We start from the raw sequence: 16,147 nt of genomic DNA on the forward strand, positions 1-16,147 counted from the left end.
CCAGCTACTGTTAACTTAAAATTGTAATTGATTTGTAAAAGAGTTAAAAGGACCTGATGATTTTTTGCAGGTTCCTCTCACCCAGGTTTATGTGCAATGTTACGGCTGAACTTAAGGGAGGTCACAGGGAATGTGTTAGGTCGATGGAGGTCACCACACACTGTAAAGGACTTTCTGTTGAGTAAACATGAGTTTGTTACATGTGCCTCCTCTGATGCTATACCTGCCACTGACGCTGCCCATCTGTAAATAGACCCACATTGACCACATTAATGCGTGAAGTCAGGGGTTAAAGGTAGGCAGTTGTAGGGGTGAGGAGGTTAGGATTGGCTGTCTCATTTATTTGGTTTATCTCCCACCGTTTTGGGAAAAAACAGAGTCTCAGCTTGCCAGCAAGACCAAGGTGCCCAGTGGTGGCAGCTGTGGGATTTACAAGGTCACCTCCCCCAGAAGCATTAATCCTGGGTCTGATATGAGCGGCTGGAGCCACACTGGCTGGGTAGTGGTTGATGAGCCTAGGGGCTACAGGGAGGTCAGGACCCCCAGAGAAGGGAGAGCATGTAGGCGAAGGACTGGCCAAATTCTCAAGCTGCTGGCTAACTGAAAATGACCACAGACTAATGGAAGTGTCCATCTACTTTCTTCTTCCAATCCTCCCTTGATAGTTCTGTCAGTAAAGCAAAGTGCTTTAATCCAGGTTAATCAAGCTGGGTGAGTGGCTGGATCCAGTTTGCCCTCATGGAAAAAAGGCTACGTGTAGTTAAAGCACAGCAAAGCAGTGGAAGGAAATAACTTTTTTGTGTCAGCCATAGAGAGTAATGGAAAAGAAAATAGCAGATAAAAACAATAGTGAGTTTATGATATTAAACATTTATAAAGGGTTATTTGCTGGCAGTACTGCATGATTGGTTGACAGACTTAAGTACCTTTATATCCTTATCAATATATTTATGTCAACAGTAGTCCTACAAGAAAAAAATGAAGGCTAAGGATGTTTGCAGAAAGAATAAGGGAAGTATATAATGTGCTGTGGTTTGAGCTATGGGTGCAACAAAGTATTATGCATGATAAGTTAATCTGACAATTACTTATTATTACCAAATGATCTGTACTCTATTTAAAAAATACATGAATCAAAAATGCAAATTACAATTGCAGCAAAACCTCATATTTATAAAACTGGAATTCAAGAATATTTATCTTTAAAAAAGCAGACAGACTAAATTTCTGTAGACCGTTTGATTTACGGGAATGTTTTTTATTGCTCACTTTTTCATCTAGAAAAAAAAGGTGCGAATAGATAAGACAATAAAGTTTCGAGTGTTGGAAACATGAAGGAATTTTACACTGAGTTTGTGTCAGAGATCCAGGGATGAGGCTTTGAGCAGGTCATGGCTCGGGGTGTAGCTGCAGGGTGAGCAAAGCCTCATTATCAGCTGTCAGGCTCAGAGAGCAGAACATGAGGGTCACAACCTCCGACAGTATTATATCTGCCTGGCAGCCCTCTCCGTCATGGTCCTCTGTCTGTTGGATCAGATAGCGGGCCACGGATCATTCACTGACTCCGACACCGGGCTTCGGCAGCTCGTTAATCAGACAGCCAACCAGGGCCTCGTATTCAGCCATGTGGGCTGCTGTTCCCCGGTTATACAGCAGAGGGTCCGACTGCCTGTTGCACTGTTATGATCAAATACAGGCCAATTTGAACTTCAATTCAGATGATCGTAAACTGCTGAGTCCCAACTAAAAAAATCCAACTTCAAAATGATTTAGATTGTGTTTTGTTCCCCAGAGAGGTATTTTTGTCCTTGCTGAGCAGCACTATCAATAATCATTTCTTCATAGATTTTAGTTGGAAAAATACATTCTGTAAAGCTGATAGAGACATTTCATTAACCATATATGGCATTTGCTGGATCCTGTCAGTTCTAAACGTGAGGACTAGCTTTTTGTTCTGTTTTATGTTTTGAACGAATAATTTTTTAAGATTTGGAGTTTCGTTAGGACAATCTAACAACATAGCGATGACACATTGGGTTCAGAAAATACCTAGAATATAGGCACTTTATTTAGTAACAAACAGATGATCATTAGTTGCAGCCTTGATTTACAGTGTTTCAAGTTTGTTCCATTAGTGTGTTTTTATGTCTTTGCTTCTTTTACTGAGAAAATTGAAGAAAGTTTCAGATTTTGGCTTTAAGACTAATTTCAGCCTCAGCTGTGTCCACTGATGCCATGCGTCACTTTATTTTGTTCGTTTCAACATCTATTATTTCTAACACACCATGATTCATCCTTCCTCATCAACTGTCTTTAATTTATTTGATTCTTTCTTCTAACGCTTATCATGTGCTCTCATGTTTCTCTCATTGTCCTTTTCCTTTCTTTTCATGTTTTTAAAAATCTCTTTCCTGTCCTCCATTCGTCCACCGTTCTGATGCTTTGAACCTGCTCAGAGGATCGTGAAGGCTGAGCTGGTGGATTACCCACAGGATGAAGGTCCAATTAGACATGAAAACCATCAGCAAAGCAAAATATGTTCGGTTCAATAGCTGGAAGTACGTCTCTACTGCTACATAGATACACCTCAGTAGAAACCTGATAGAATGCAAAAACAGTAGTTTTGTAGTTATAGCAAACAGTGGAGTCAGTGGTAGCGGTTAATTGCTGCTGGTAGTTCAGATTTGGGCTTTAGAGCAATCAGAATGGGAGAATTTGGTACACCTCCTTTGTTATAGTGTTATCACAGAGTTTAAAGTCTTGTTCTAAGTTATTCTTGGGAATCTAAGCTGTGGTGACTATGACCCAGGTGGCAGACAAGTTGACCACTAATTGTAGGGTTCGATCCCTGGACCCTCCACTTTTAACCCCAAGTTACCCTCAATGACAAGCCAGCACCTTGCATGATTGATATACGTTAAAAAAAAAAAAAAAAAAAAAAAAAGGTGAATGAGAAACATTATAAAAGGTATTGTAGAACCGCAAAGCTTGAAAGGTGCTACATGAATGCAAACCATCTAAGCTGTGATTTCATCAGTGTGATGTGATGAGAACAAATACGACTCTAGATTAACTTCAATCTCAGTGTCTTAAATCATAGCACGGATGTTAAGCTGCAAACCAAGAAATGTTAAAGAAACAGTTCAGGAAACAGGAGTTATGTTTAGTCACTTTTAAGATAAATATAAAGTACTTAAATATTCGGACCACAAAGAGTAATATACGCTACCGTTCAAAAGTTTGGGGTCACTTAGAACTGTCCTTATTTTTAAAGGAAAGGCAGTTTTTTTCAATGAAGATAACATTAAATTAATCAGAAATACAGGTCTAGACATTGTTAATGTGCTAAATGACTATTCTAGCTTCATATTTACAGAACAGACACGAGAGCAGAATCAGTCTTCTCATCAGACTGTCAGTGAGAAAGCAAAGACTTGAATCTCTTATTCAGAGTATATTTTCTCATTCTCTAGAACTGTTTGTAAATCTGTAAAATGCAAGTGATCGATGGGCTCTGTGGAGGTTACTAGCTTTCTTCTGAATGCAGCTTTTTAATTCCATGTGTTCATCTGTGTCTCTGTTTTCTCAGCGTGTGGTCAAGGCAGACATTGTGAACTACAGTCAGGACACTGTGGCCCGGACGGTCAACCCTCCTCGCAGCTCCATGTGTGTGGTGCAGTGATCCCCTCTAATACACTCACACACAATATACATACACACACATACACACACATCTGCATACACAAAGATGTATAATTGTCTTCAGCCAGTATTCCTCTTTCAGGATTTTTGGGATGAGCAGATGAAAAGTATTCTGTGTTCCTGTGTGTCCACTGTATGAGTGAGATAAAGAACAGACTGTGCGGTTTCGAGGCCTTGGCCTGTAGTTTGGATATTTAGCAGAAATGATTTCTTGGGTGGTTCGCCAAAAAGGAAACCTCAGCGTTTTTCAAGTTTACACGCAGCTATCATTTTATTTCTAAGAATCATCTTGAATATATATTTTAGAAAAGACTCTTTACTTGATTTATGCGTTAGTGTGAAGCTGATTGTTTGAACCAGGAAGACAGCTAAGATCAGTCACTCTGGTAATTGAAAATATTTTTCTATATAGGCATATTTTCCTCTACCATAATGACATTCGTTTCAGTGAGTCAGTATGTTTATAAAGAACACCATTAACACCTGTTTGATCTGTGTCAAAGAGTAGATTCATGGTGACAGTTAATGGGACGAAAACAGGGAAGACAAACCAAAATCGCACTCATAGGATTTTTTGAGGTAATCCTTAATGTTTGTGGTGCTCATCAGTTGAACAGAAGGGAAGTAGAAGTTAAAATACTGTAGTGGATGGAGATGAATCGAAGCTTTCTATTTGCCAATTAGGGGCTTGCTGTAGCAGTGATGTGATGTGAACTGTGTACTGTTGTTTTACATAGAAATATTTCAATTTTTAACCAAAATTTACATTTTCTATTCTTTTTCCCATCAGGTTACAAATCAAAAAATATTTTACATCTTTCTCATAGAGTCGGCAATCCATCATGATGATTTAGCTTCATATTTTCACACATAACATTCCCAGGTTCATCCTGTTGGAGGAACATTCAGATGCTGTGTTGATGAAGTGTTGACGTAGATAGATGAATGTGACTCAGGAAGTACTTGAGCGTCAAGCTAAGTGGAAATGTTTAACATTTTATTAGATTACTCTACATAGCCTTATTCAACTGTCCGTTATAGAACAGAGGTTTGCATTGAAGAATGGCTATGATGCATAAAATGCTTCAAAGATCTTCACTTTGACCATATTTTAATAACCTGTCCTTCAGCTTCTGTGTTGTTAGAAACAACTAAGATATCAAGCAGTTTTGTCAAAATAGCTTTTACGTGATAGTACATGTTGGTATGATGGCATTTAATGTGGAGTCCATTTAACCAATTAGCCGCCATGTGTGTAAAGTATGTATGTGTACAATAAAAGCCACTTCTGCTCCATTTCAAAGCTCCTTTCATTGATTAACAATCATGCGGCTGCATCTTGTAAATTCTGCTCATGTCAATGAAATGTACACTTTTAAAAGAATTATGAATGTACTAATGAAAATGACTGTTTAGTTGATGTAATACAGCACATGGATTTGTGTTTCTAAATAAAGATGCTACGTAGAAAAAAACTCTGCATTGCATCTGTGAATACAAAATATGTGACATTGCATGTTGGGAAATCTTACATAGCCAAGAGATCTGGCAGCTTTTAATCATGTTGCAATATGGTAAAAAAAATAAATATGAAAAATACTCTCAAGTCTTTAAAAGCACTATAAGCAGGTTCCTCAAAACTTCGGAAGCTTTAAAAAGTCTTACTTTTTTCTGTCATGTGTGGTAATTTCAGTTATAACCTATAATAAACACAATTACTACTGCTACAGTAGCTAGGATGCCTTTTGATTGCTGCTTCAGGAAAAAAACAACAGCCTCTAAGCAGCAAATATTCAACATTTGATAAAGATTTAGATTGCGTAATAAGGCGGCCCTGCTTGGTTCTTTTAGTGAACTAGCTAATATAATGACGCCTCCCCTTCATGGAAATGTTTCACCAAACAAATTTCCTTGTCTTGATTTTGCGAGGGCACCATCACTGAATCCTGAATCCTGGGCTTAGAACTGCCCAAGACGATCGTGACTGGATTAAATACAAACAAGCCTCAGCGTTTGTGCAGACAGACCATTCACTAGTACTGCACAGTCTGAACCACTTACAGAGCCAGAGAGGTGAACTAAAACCAGATTTTTTTCAGTATACACAGAACGGACAGATAGTGAACAATGATGAGATATTTGTCAAAAAAGTGTATTGGATTAGAATCACATACTCCACCTTTAAATAAACCAAAATAAAATATTTTTCAATTGCTTAATCCATGTACAGTTGTCTTCCACACATGATAAAATAATAAACAATTCTAGTTCGTACTAGCCCTACTGGTTTTCCATCCTCCATTCATACACTGGCTCGTATTACTGTTAAATTACTGTATGAAATTGCATTCTGTACAGTATGAAAATTTAATTTGGTCAACTCTGCAGAAACCCTGAATTAGCAAATGATGTTAGTCTGAGGAGTGTAGCTTTACCACAATGCGAGCCCTGTGAATGTGTGCAGACTTTCCCATTACTCATCCTTTGTGAGCTTGTTACCACATTTGGGCCTGCAATTTTTCACTCCATGCCGCTCACACAAACCCAACAGGATCAGGCCCCGGAGGTGCTCATATGAGCGGCAGATGATGGGAACTAGGCTATAGCTGATGAGGACATTACAGATTAAGGATCCATGTGCTGAAATTCAAGCATAAGGAGCGAAACTTGACCACCCCAGAGATCCCCCTCTATACAGACTCTGCAGCTAATGAGGCACCTGGTCTTTGTTCAGTAAATCTTCATTGAAAAAGACCCTAAATCCACTCTGGACAGATGATACAAACGGCTTTATAAATGGTTGTAAGCTGTATTAATTAATCACTTAACTAGTCCACGCTTTTGTTGCTGTCACACAACAGTAAGAGGGTTCTGGTTTTGCGTTCAGCTTCCTTTTTTTTTTTGCTGAGTCAATGTCACTGAAACCGCTGATGTATTTAGAAGGATTAAGTGCAACCACTGAGACAAACAAAACAAAGAGTGTATCTTTACAAAGATATCTTCTTTTTATTATCTTCTCCCAGGTGTTGCTAATAGAGACCGTGTGTTGCAGAGCTACTGCAAACAACAGCGTGTCTTAATGGAGAGTCAGGCGGCTCAGCTGGGGTCATTCCAGCACACGTGCATTGTTTCGCTTGAGTGGACGTCTTAGGAATTGTCTCTGCTGAATTTTTGTCGAGAGCTGTCACCAGCGCTGACAGGCGAGCCTTGCCCTTGGCTTTGCTGCTGTTTAGACAGGTGTTTTTGCAAAGAAAACAACTGCAGTCTGTTTCCTGCTTCACAACAGCGGCGTCCCCCCCGAAGACGGAAGGAAAGAATATCACCGCGTGGATAATGCCGGAGAAGGGTGAGGCTTTTGACAGACTGGCAAAAGTCAGGGGCGATTTGCGTCAAAGTGAATTTGTCTGCTTGTTTCCTCAACAGCTCAGTGTGAATCATTTTGTGTGATGGTTGGTTTCGGTGTTTGCTCACTCTCCATTTGGGTACACATACCAGCAAAGATGCAGAAGTAAACAGAGGAACTGTACGATGTGTTTGTTAGCATTTAGTCAACAACTCTGACACATTAAATTTGCTCAGTACTTTGTAGTCTCGGACTAAGTTTCGGTCCTCCACGAAACCAAAACACCTCCCTCTGGAGGTCTTTTTACTTGAATCCAACGGGCACAAGTCCTACTTTTTTGTATTTCTCTTTCCTCTTCCTCCCTGTCTGCGTTTCTCATCGCTGAAACTCTGTGATGACAGTCTCAAAAAACCACACACGACAAGCTGGTAAGAGGGCCATAGTTGTGGGCTGTGCTCTTTTTTTTTTTGTGTGTGTGGGCAGAACGGGGCCAACACCCTCATGATTACCCACTCACCCTCTTCCGTTTTCCACCTGTGCAGAGTGCCAGACCCACATCATTGAGGGAGTAGGCAGGACTGAGTCAACCCCTCTGATGAGCTCCAGTCCCCCTCGTCCCCACGCTGGCTGCTATTCTCTGTAACAGTGCACTGGGCCGGCCGGCAGCCAGCAGCGACAGGCAAAGCAAGGCAGGGCCTGCGCTGGGCCAGAGCTGGCATCCGTGTGTCCAAGCCCTGGAGTGAACCAGCAGTTCCCAGGGTGCTCCAGAGGATTGCTCTGCTCTGTTGTCTGTGGGTGTCCCTAAGTATGTGTGTGTGTGTGTGTGTGTGTGTGTGTGTGTGTGTGTGTGTGTGTGTGTGCTGCTAGATTGTGATGTGAGAACTCTGCTTGTCTCATTTGCAGTTTGTGCAGACAGACGGGACTGTCCTGGTAGGTGCCGTGTGTCTGCTCCAGCTGAAAGGCGCATGATTTATTTTAGGGGCAAGGATGTGGGCATTCAGAGGGGTCATATTTATAGTCCGCTGGTCTGGTGGGAAGACCTGCCAGTAAAAGCAGAGAATCTGAAAAAGAGGCACGGGGGACAGAAAACTGAAAGTCTTTCTCTCTTTAGAGGGCACGGATGAATGCTATTTTCAGTGGGGTGTAATGAATAGCACTTAAAACTGAATAGCTCTTGTATCAGATTTTAGATGCACAGAGGAGGGGTGCAATGAGAGCAATAACAAAGCAGGAGCTTATTACAGGGCACGTGATATTCTTTCAATCTAACACAAAAATTAGGTGCTGATGTTGGGTCTTTGACAAGGAAACCACAACCTTTTCACAGAAATCATCTCAGCTTAATACCGTTGAGCCTCTAGTTAAAAGAGGTCTAAGTCTTTTAAGTATCAAAAATTACCTGCCTTTAGGTGGCATGCACACTGGATTCTAACATTATCTCAAGGTAAACGCTCCTTTATTTGGATGATCTAATACTGATGATTAAATCTGGGAGATATTAGGATTTAAGCCTTTTCTCAGTAAACATATTAAAACCTGTTGTAAATGTGATTTGTTTGCAGCAGATACTCATAAGTGGTTGTGTCTACTGTGTGGAAACGGGGAAAAGGTTAAAGCAATGTTGATGATAGACGGATAAAACTATGATGTGAATAGTTGCAGTCCATGTGAACCAGCTGCAGTTTACAGGACTGTAGTGACTCAGGATGGTTGAACTATATTCACACTACAAGCGACAATCAGCCAAGTGTGGCCAGCTACAGTCACTGTTAAAGTGCTGCTCAAGCTCTCGTTGACATTAATGATATTGTGGTAAAAGAAAAGGTAGAGTTAAATAGCAAGAAAACATTTTTCTTCCATTTCTTTTAGAATGAATGGAACAGGAGATAGAAATGGGGAATTGTGACAAAAACATGACTGGTGGATGATTTACAGCATCATTGGAGGCCAGCTCAACTTCGATCGGTCGCATGTCAACTGTCAGGCATCAGTTTTAGCTTCGTTGTCGCCTGCTTCCTTTAGCCTTTTCACTGGTAGTCTGAATGCACCATTAGCTGATTATGAATATGTCATAGTGAAACCAGCCCAGAAAAATCACGGACTCTGCACGCTGATCTAAGCTCCAGTATGGTTGTGGTTGATGACGAGATGTCATCTCAGTTTACGAGACAAGATTGTACTTTAATTGGACTAAACAAGGAATCTTCAGATCAAAAACATTCATTGTTGATTAATTTAGCTTTGAGTTTATCTGATTAACTGTTTTGACAATAAAATGTTGGGAAATGATACCTATAATATCCAAACATCCAACATCATAGTGTCTTATTGTTTATTTTGTCTGAATCTGAGGACATTTGACATTTTTTCTGAAACAGTGTCACATAGCTGATTATTATTACGAGTAGGCAACTACTTTCAGTTGGCTGACATCACTTGGACTCTCTTCTAGAAACTGAAGGTCTGGATCCAGTGGAGAAGTAGATTATGTTGCAGGATCTTTCTGTTGGATTCCAGCTGTAAATGCTGCATGCTGACTAATGCTACCGTTGTTTAAAAAACAGCAAAGTACAAACTTTTCAGAGCTTTAAAAGCATTTAAAATGTCAGTTTTCCATTAATGTGGCAAAACAGTCCTAAAATTGCTGAAAAGTCATTTAAACCTGTGACATTTTAAACACAGATGTGTTTGTACTTGTTTTTGCAATCACAAAGTAGAGTAACTGTTTCTTTTTTCGTTTCTACACTGTAAAATATTAACTTTTGTTAAAGACAGTCTTTTAACTATTTTTTAAAAAAGTTTACACATCTTGTTAAGTCCAGATAATAACTACTCAAATTAGAGAAAAAAGTATTCATTTATATGATAACTGTAAAAAAAAATAAAAAATACACTACACTACTGCATTTAAATCAGCAGAACATATAATTATTAAATATTATTTTCAGATATTATCTACATTAAAGACTGAGAAATTATAAGACATTTTTAACAGTTATTTTCCAGATTTCTCCTTTTTTTTGTTAAATTACAGATAATTGATCAAATCATAAGAAGAAAGTATTTATTTACATGTTGACTGTAAAGAAAAAAAAACTATAAAAAATGGAATTAAGTATTTGTATTCTTTTCAAAAACATTAACTTCTTTTTTTACAAGGGGTGTCCATAAAATGACACCATTTTTCTGTATCTGAATCAGTTAAAAATATTATTCCACAAATGTTTACTGTTGATTTTCACATTTTTAGTTTTGTATAGTTACATTATTTACTGCCATTTTTTAAAAGTTTTGGATTTTAGCAGCCTTACTGCCAGATTGCCACTGTTTGAACAAAATTATATAACACATTTATGCACTTATCCTCCCTTACATGAAGACAATAGAGGATACCACAGATGCATTGTTGTTTATTGTTCTACTTTCTAGTTTTATTGGAGTATGTGTTCCCTACATGCGCAATATATTGCCGTTTGTGTGTCCAGCACATTCACAGCTGGTGTCCTTGTTGCATAGTGGCCACACACTGCAAAAACTCAAAATCTTACAAAGTTTATTTGTCTTATTTTCAGTCAAAATGTCCCATCCCACACGATTTAAGACAAATTTACTTAACAAGTGACATCTCAGCAAGATGGAGGGACTTGTTTTAAGACAGTGCGTCTTAAATATCTTGTTGAGTCAAACGATCTTGAAATTATCTTGTTTTGAGTTGTATTTTACAAGAAAACTCAAAATAAGCTTAATACATCTTAATTTAGAAGGTTACATGAAAGTAAAAATCTATTTTTGAGTGAAAAACTGCTAATTTTTTTAAAGCATGTCTGACTTATTTTAAGACACCTAAGCTTGACAATCCTGGTAAAATATAGCTTTAAATAAGTTTTCCCAGTTAATTTTAAGATCTCCATAGTCTAAATATCATATCTTATTTCAAGAAATCTTACCAAGTCATTTTTAACTTGTTCTATTGGCAGATTTTTTTCACTTATTTCAAGGTAAAAGTTCCTTGAAATAACTTTTTTTTCTTGTTTTGAGAGGGGCATTTTTTCCAGTGCATGGATACCCACACAGCTAGAAAAAACTGAAGGGTACACCGACATCCGCTCAATGGAACCCTTGCGGACCCTCGAGGACAACACCAGCCTTACTCAGATACTGTGAGAGCTGCAGACATGCAACATGTGTGCACATCATAACAAACGTCAGCAGCTGTCTCTTTCCGGAAAACAAGATGATGAATGAACGTGGCCTTTACAGAGCTGAAAACTGAGGCCTCGTCTGGCTCGCAGACTCTTACAGATCATGTGTTTGATAAAGGATCCGCTCGGTTAGAAGGAAACACAATGATATCGTCGTGTAAAAATGACAGTAATGATCAAACACCCGAGCACTTACCCTCTTCTCAGCACCTGAATCCAGTCTGCGCCATCCTCAACAAAGAGACAGTTACTGGGTGGGACCAGAGTTGGGTGTCACTACTTGCCGCATCTGTTGGAAGATAAATATACATAAAAGAGTTAATAAGATCAGTGAAAATATATGGCGGGAGGCAGGTTACAAGGTCATTACTCAGCTCTGTTTCTCTGTCTCTCTTGCTTTGTGATTCCCCCTTCATTGTTCCCCAAAATACTTTGGATACTGAACCTGATATGAGAGCCATTCAGTTATTTTAAGTGCTATTCATTACAGGCTGCTGAAAACAGCATTTAGCCAAAGATGACACTTTGAGGCTTTTCAAAAGACTACTTAGGAGGATGCTGCAGAGCTTTGAGATGCGAAAAAGTGTGAATATACGTGTAAATGTTCCACTGTGGCATTTTTTGAGGTGGGAAACTATGGCTCTGGGATTAAATGTGTGCTTTTGTGGAGTGAAAATGGCGGTAGCCAAAATGAATTGAGCATTATTGCTAATTACAGAGGGCATATCCCTTCTGGATTTGTGGAAGTATGCTAATTCCATGTTGATCTCTGCCACAAATTATGTCCCATTTAATGTGCGACAGAGTGGAACTTTCACTCCATATTTGACTGGAAAATTCATTCAGCATGAAGCCTCAAAAATGAGTCTCTTGTTCAGGCCTCAGTGGAGAAACAATAGTGTGTGAAGATGGCATGTAGCACAGTACAAGTCCGTGTTTATTGACATCCATGAGTGACTGCTTCAGGTGTTCATTTCTCTACAGGGACGGCCGCTCAGACTGGGAAAATCTGTTCTGCTGTGTTGAAAATATGCAGTCTGTCTATCCTGCTTTTTTCCAAAGAACAAAGGGCACAGGAATATGAATTTTCCACCAGGTGTCTTTGGATATGTTGTGCTTCATGATGTGTACAGAGGGTGCATATCATCAGTGAACCTCCACAATGTCAACTTTTCAAGAATCAAGAAAAATTACTTTTATTTTTAGCTTGACGGGCGCTGCATTTCTCATGTTACCCAAAGCGATTTGACAGGGTTTTGTATGGTTAGACATTATTCTGAACCCAAAAGAACAATAAATAAAACGCTACATTTATCTAAATGAAACATGCAAAACTTGAAGGTGATGAGATTTTGTGCAATGTTTGATAAATGAATCAAAAATATTCAAGATGAAATAAAAAAAAAGATCATTATTCATGTAGAAGAAGGTCATAACTCCGCTAAGACACATATATGGATGACACAGTGGAATCCAACTAATAGCGACTTTCTTGACTTTCCAAGGGAGACAGTTAAGATGTCATTGACTGACAACATACATTTGCTCATGTAACTGCATTTTTATGAAGGAAACTGAATCCAGGAACATTCATCATCGCTCGATGGTGAATGTGGTCCTGGCTTTTACCTTCCTAGTTGGTAGAAAAGGTGTAGAGGCAACACTGCAGCAACTAGTGTGTTTAATTTAGCTTAATGCTCTTAAGCCGAGGATGACCACCAAATGGTTACAGGTGTTCCTCTACATGAGATAACAACCATTCTATCTCTCGATGCCCCTCGTCTGTTGGTGCAGGACATTGTTGGCTGGACACTGTTTAGTCTGACCTCAGTAGAACAGGATGGTCAGGCTGAAGAGAGCCTTGGGTTAAAAAAAACTAATCCAAGGTCTTGTTTCAGGTGAGACAATGTAATACAATTCTGGAAGTCCGGTTCCAGCATGAAATTCATCAGTTTTAAGCCTCATTAGATACTAAAGCACTGCACAACCGTGTACAATAGTATTTTAACAGATGATTATACAGCTTTGGAAACCTATCACAGCAGCATCTTTTCTCACACTGTAAACAAATTAAACTGTAGTAATGGTAAATGTTACAAATATACTGTATATGAAATATGGACATAGTGGCTGTGATGTTGTCCTACTGTTTTGAAGCCTGAAGTTTGGTATTTGGCCGTCGCCATCTTCCTGTTTTGAAACCAGTTGTTGAGTAAAGAGTGGATCTGGCTGAGAACTTAATGATGCTACACATTCTGCAATGCTTTATCATCTATTTTACTCTAAAAGGGACGACAACTTACAAAACCAGCCTCATGCTGTATTGAAGGAGACTTGAAAATAGGAGCTGACTCCATAAACTAACTAGGAAAATGTTTACAAACGTAACAAATCAAGTGAAAGTTAGGGTCATGTTCTCATAGATTTATGAACAACCGGCCCTTTCTTTTCACCAGAGGAGTCGCCCCCCACTGACTGTTAGGAAGAATGCAGCTTTTAGACACCTCGAAATGGCTTCACCTTTCAGACCCAGAGGTTATGTCTATTTTCTATATACAGTCTGTATTTACAAAGTTATCCACAAGGTTGGCTTTTTATTGGCAAATGTTGCTATTTACCAACAGAGCAAGGTTTCACTTTTTTGCCACATGACCTTGTAGTTTTCTGCCTCACTACCTAACCGGAGTGTTCCCATCCAAATGGATAAGAACGAAGTCGAAGTCGGCCTCAGAGCTGCATCCCTGCAGCTGGAAGGAATTCCATATCTTGCTGAAGGGCACCTCAGCAGGGTGGATTTTGGCTGTCAAGGGGAATTGAGCCCAGACCCTTTGGCTGAAGCACCGTGACACCAATCACAACACCACCCCGCTGGACCAGCCAACAACAATATATAGTCAAATGAGGGACTGGCACGATACAGAGCAGCGCCGAAATGTTTAAATCAATTGGTATTTCTTGAAATGTTTGAAAGAAATGTGCTGCGACAGTGCTTGGGTCATTTCGTGGTGGTTAACAGACAATGTTCTCTCATTGGATTGCCAGTAAAAAAAAAAACCTGTATGTTGGAAAAAGTAGCTGGCTCGTATTGAAAAGCACGAAAGCGCTGATATAATGTGAGGTGACGTTAGAATTCCTTTCTCTGTCCAACACAATGTGGGCAGTGTGGAAAACCTGGATGGTGTGATTTTTTTCAGAATATCCATCACAGCATCACAAACCCTGCAGGTCTCACTTATAGTACACAGCACTGTTAATCAAAACCAGAACATTCTGGGGGCTCGACGGTCATCAGCCAAAGAGAGGAAATTATTGATGGAAATAAAGGTGCTAGACTGCCCCAAAGGTTCTCTCCCACAAACATGCTAGATGTGGAGTTTGTAGACAGGCGGCGTTATGAACAAGGCGGAGTTGTTCACATCTGATTTAAGGGCTGCTTTTGTCTTGAGTTGCGCCAAAGAAGGGCTCATGCTTTTATTGGCTGCTCAGTCTATTTCCATTTCTTGACCTGCATTGAACGTCCATTAAACCTTAATAAGTCTTTAATGTTTACTTACTTTGAAAATTGCTTATGGACAGAGTGGAGCCTGTGATTTACTGACTTCAACCTGAACATCAAGACGTTTTTTTTGTCTTCTATTATAACATATGAAATCACTTACAAGTAGCTACTAATTCACAGTGATCTGTCAAACCGTTTTATTCGAGACATGGAGTCATTACTGAATGTGATGACATTGCGTGTGTGCGAGGTATGGCAGCTCGCCATAATTTGGAAAGAGAAGTGCCGCGGAGAAAAGTGTCACAGAAGAAGAAAGGGACCCGTGAGGGTCAAGTTCCCGTGTGCAGGCTGTTGTGTGAAGTGTCTGGTGATTGCCAGGCTGTTCTGAGGATGCTGCTGGACAGGGAGGTGAGAGGCAGGTTAATTACTATACTGAGAGGGAAGGGTGAGATGCTTTACATAGCCCTTTGTGGCCTGCGGTCTTGGGTTTCCAGCACAGAGAGGTGTGAGCAAAGGGTGCTGCTGAAGATGCCAAGGGGTGACGCTGCATGGGCCAAGTCCATCCTGAAGTCGCCACATCGATCATGGATGGCAGCAGCTGAGAGGCTCTCATCAGCCAAACTGTTACAACATGCATGTATGAACCAAGAAAGGGATACTTCATGTAGCCCGGGAATCAAACAGAATTTTCATTTCTGCTTAAGAATGGTGTTTCGAGTTAGTAGAGTCTCATCAAAGTCATTTTCAATTGAGTGTTTTGCTGCAGCAGCTGTTGACCTGAAATGTTTGTCAAGTCAGCTGGAGAAACGCAACTGGTTGGAGAGTTATTTCCATGAGTGAAATATCTTGGAAGTCAGTTCCATCCAGTTATCAAAATTCTAGAGGCATTTTTTAGTGACTGGGGCAGTTTGTTTGTCAAACTCTTAAATGAATCACCCGACAAGTGATTCAGATGTCTGGAGATATTCTGCAGTGCAAACAGACAGTTCAGGATCTTTTACTGATGTCCACATGGTCTGTTACAGTTGAGGGACATGTGATAGACGCTACATGGTCTCTTTTCAAATGTGAATCATATCCGCATAACTTAATGATGTTAATTCTTTGTTTACAGGACCCAAAATTCTTGCAACATAACCAGCTTGTTAAATTTTAATTTAATGAATGCTGTGAGAGGACTGTTGCTAGATATAAAATGTTGAACCTAATATTATTACTTTCCTGTGCAGCTGTAAGTCCACAAAAACCTCTGTAGCTACACCTCTGAGCTTCACTGGAAAGTGGACCATGTGGACATGAAGGTCATGATCTTGAAAAAAGGCAGGTGAAACTAATTCAAGATCTAATTTCTAAGTCTTAAATCAGTAAATCAGAAGTTTGTCAACCAAAATAAGAGTGCAA

The 16,147-nt window shown here is 39.6% G+C and overlaps 1 protein-coding gene and 1 long non-coding RNA gene across 4 annotated transcripts in view; one reads left to right on the forward strand and one right to left on the reverse strand.

Annotated features, from left to right (window-relative positions):
* Positions 1–5,177, forward strand: part of rab28 (RAB28, member RAS oncogene family) — a 30,135-nt gene extending 24,958 nt beyond the window's left edge. The window contains exons 7-8 of one of the 2 annotated variants that reach the window (XM_035943176.2): positions 2,457–2,558; positions 3,590–5,177. In XM_035943176.2, the coding sequence (XP_035799069.1) occupies positions 2,457–2,552 (96 nt within the window). In that variant the 3' untranslated portion in view covers positions 2,553–2,558; positions 3,590–5,177. The remainder of the gene's footprint in view (positions 1–2,456; positions 2,559–3,589) is intronic. The other variant, XM_035943177.2, reaches the window with a different exon arrangement.
* LOC111588478 (uncharacterized) overlaps positions 1–16,147 on the reverse strand; it is a 242,339-nt gene that overhangs the window by 41,414 nt on the left and 184,778 nt on the right. For both annotated transcript variants that reach the window (XR_002748182.3, XR_002748183.3), the window contains one exon: positions 11,444–11,536. This is a non-coding gene — a long non-coding RNA (uncharacterized LOC111588478). The remainder of the gene's footprint in view (positions 1–11,443; positions 11,537–16,147) is intronic.

The sequence above is a fragment of the Amphiprion ocellaris genome, chromosome 13, assembly GCF_022539595.1.
Source record: "Amphiprion ocellaris isolate individual 3 ecotype Okinawa chromosome 13, ASM2253959v1, whole genome shotgun sequence".
NCBI classification, from domain to species: Eukaryota; Metazoa; Chordata; class Actinopteri; family Pomacentridae; genus Amphiprion; species Amphiprion ocellaris.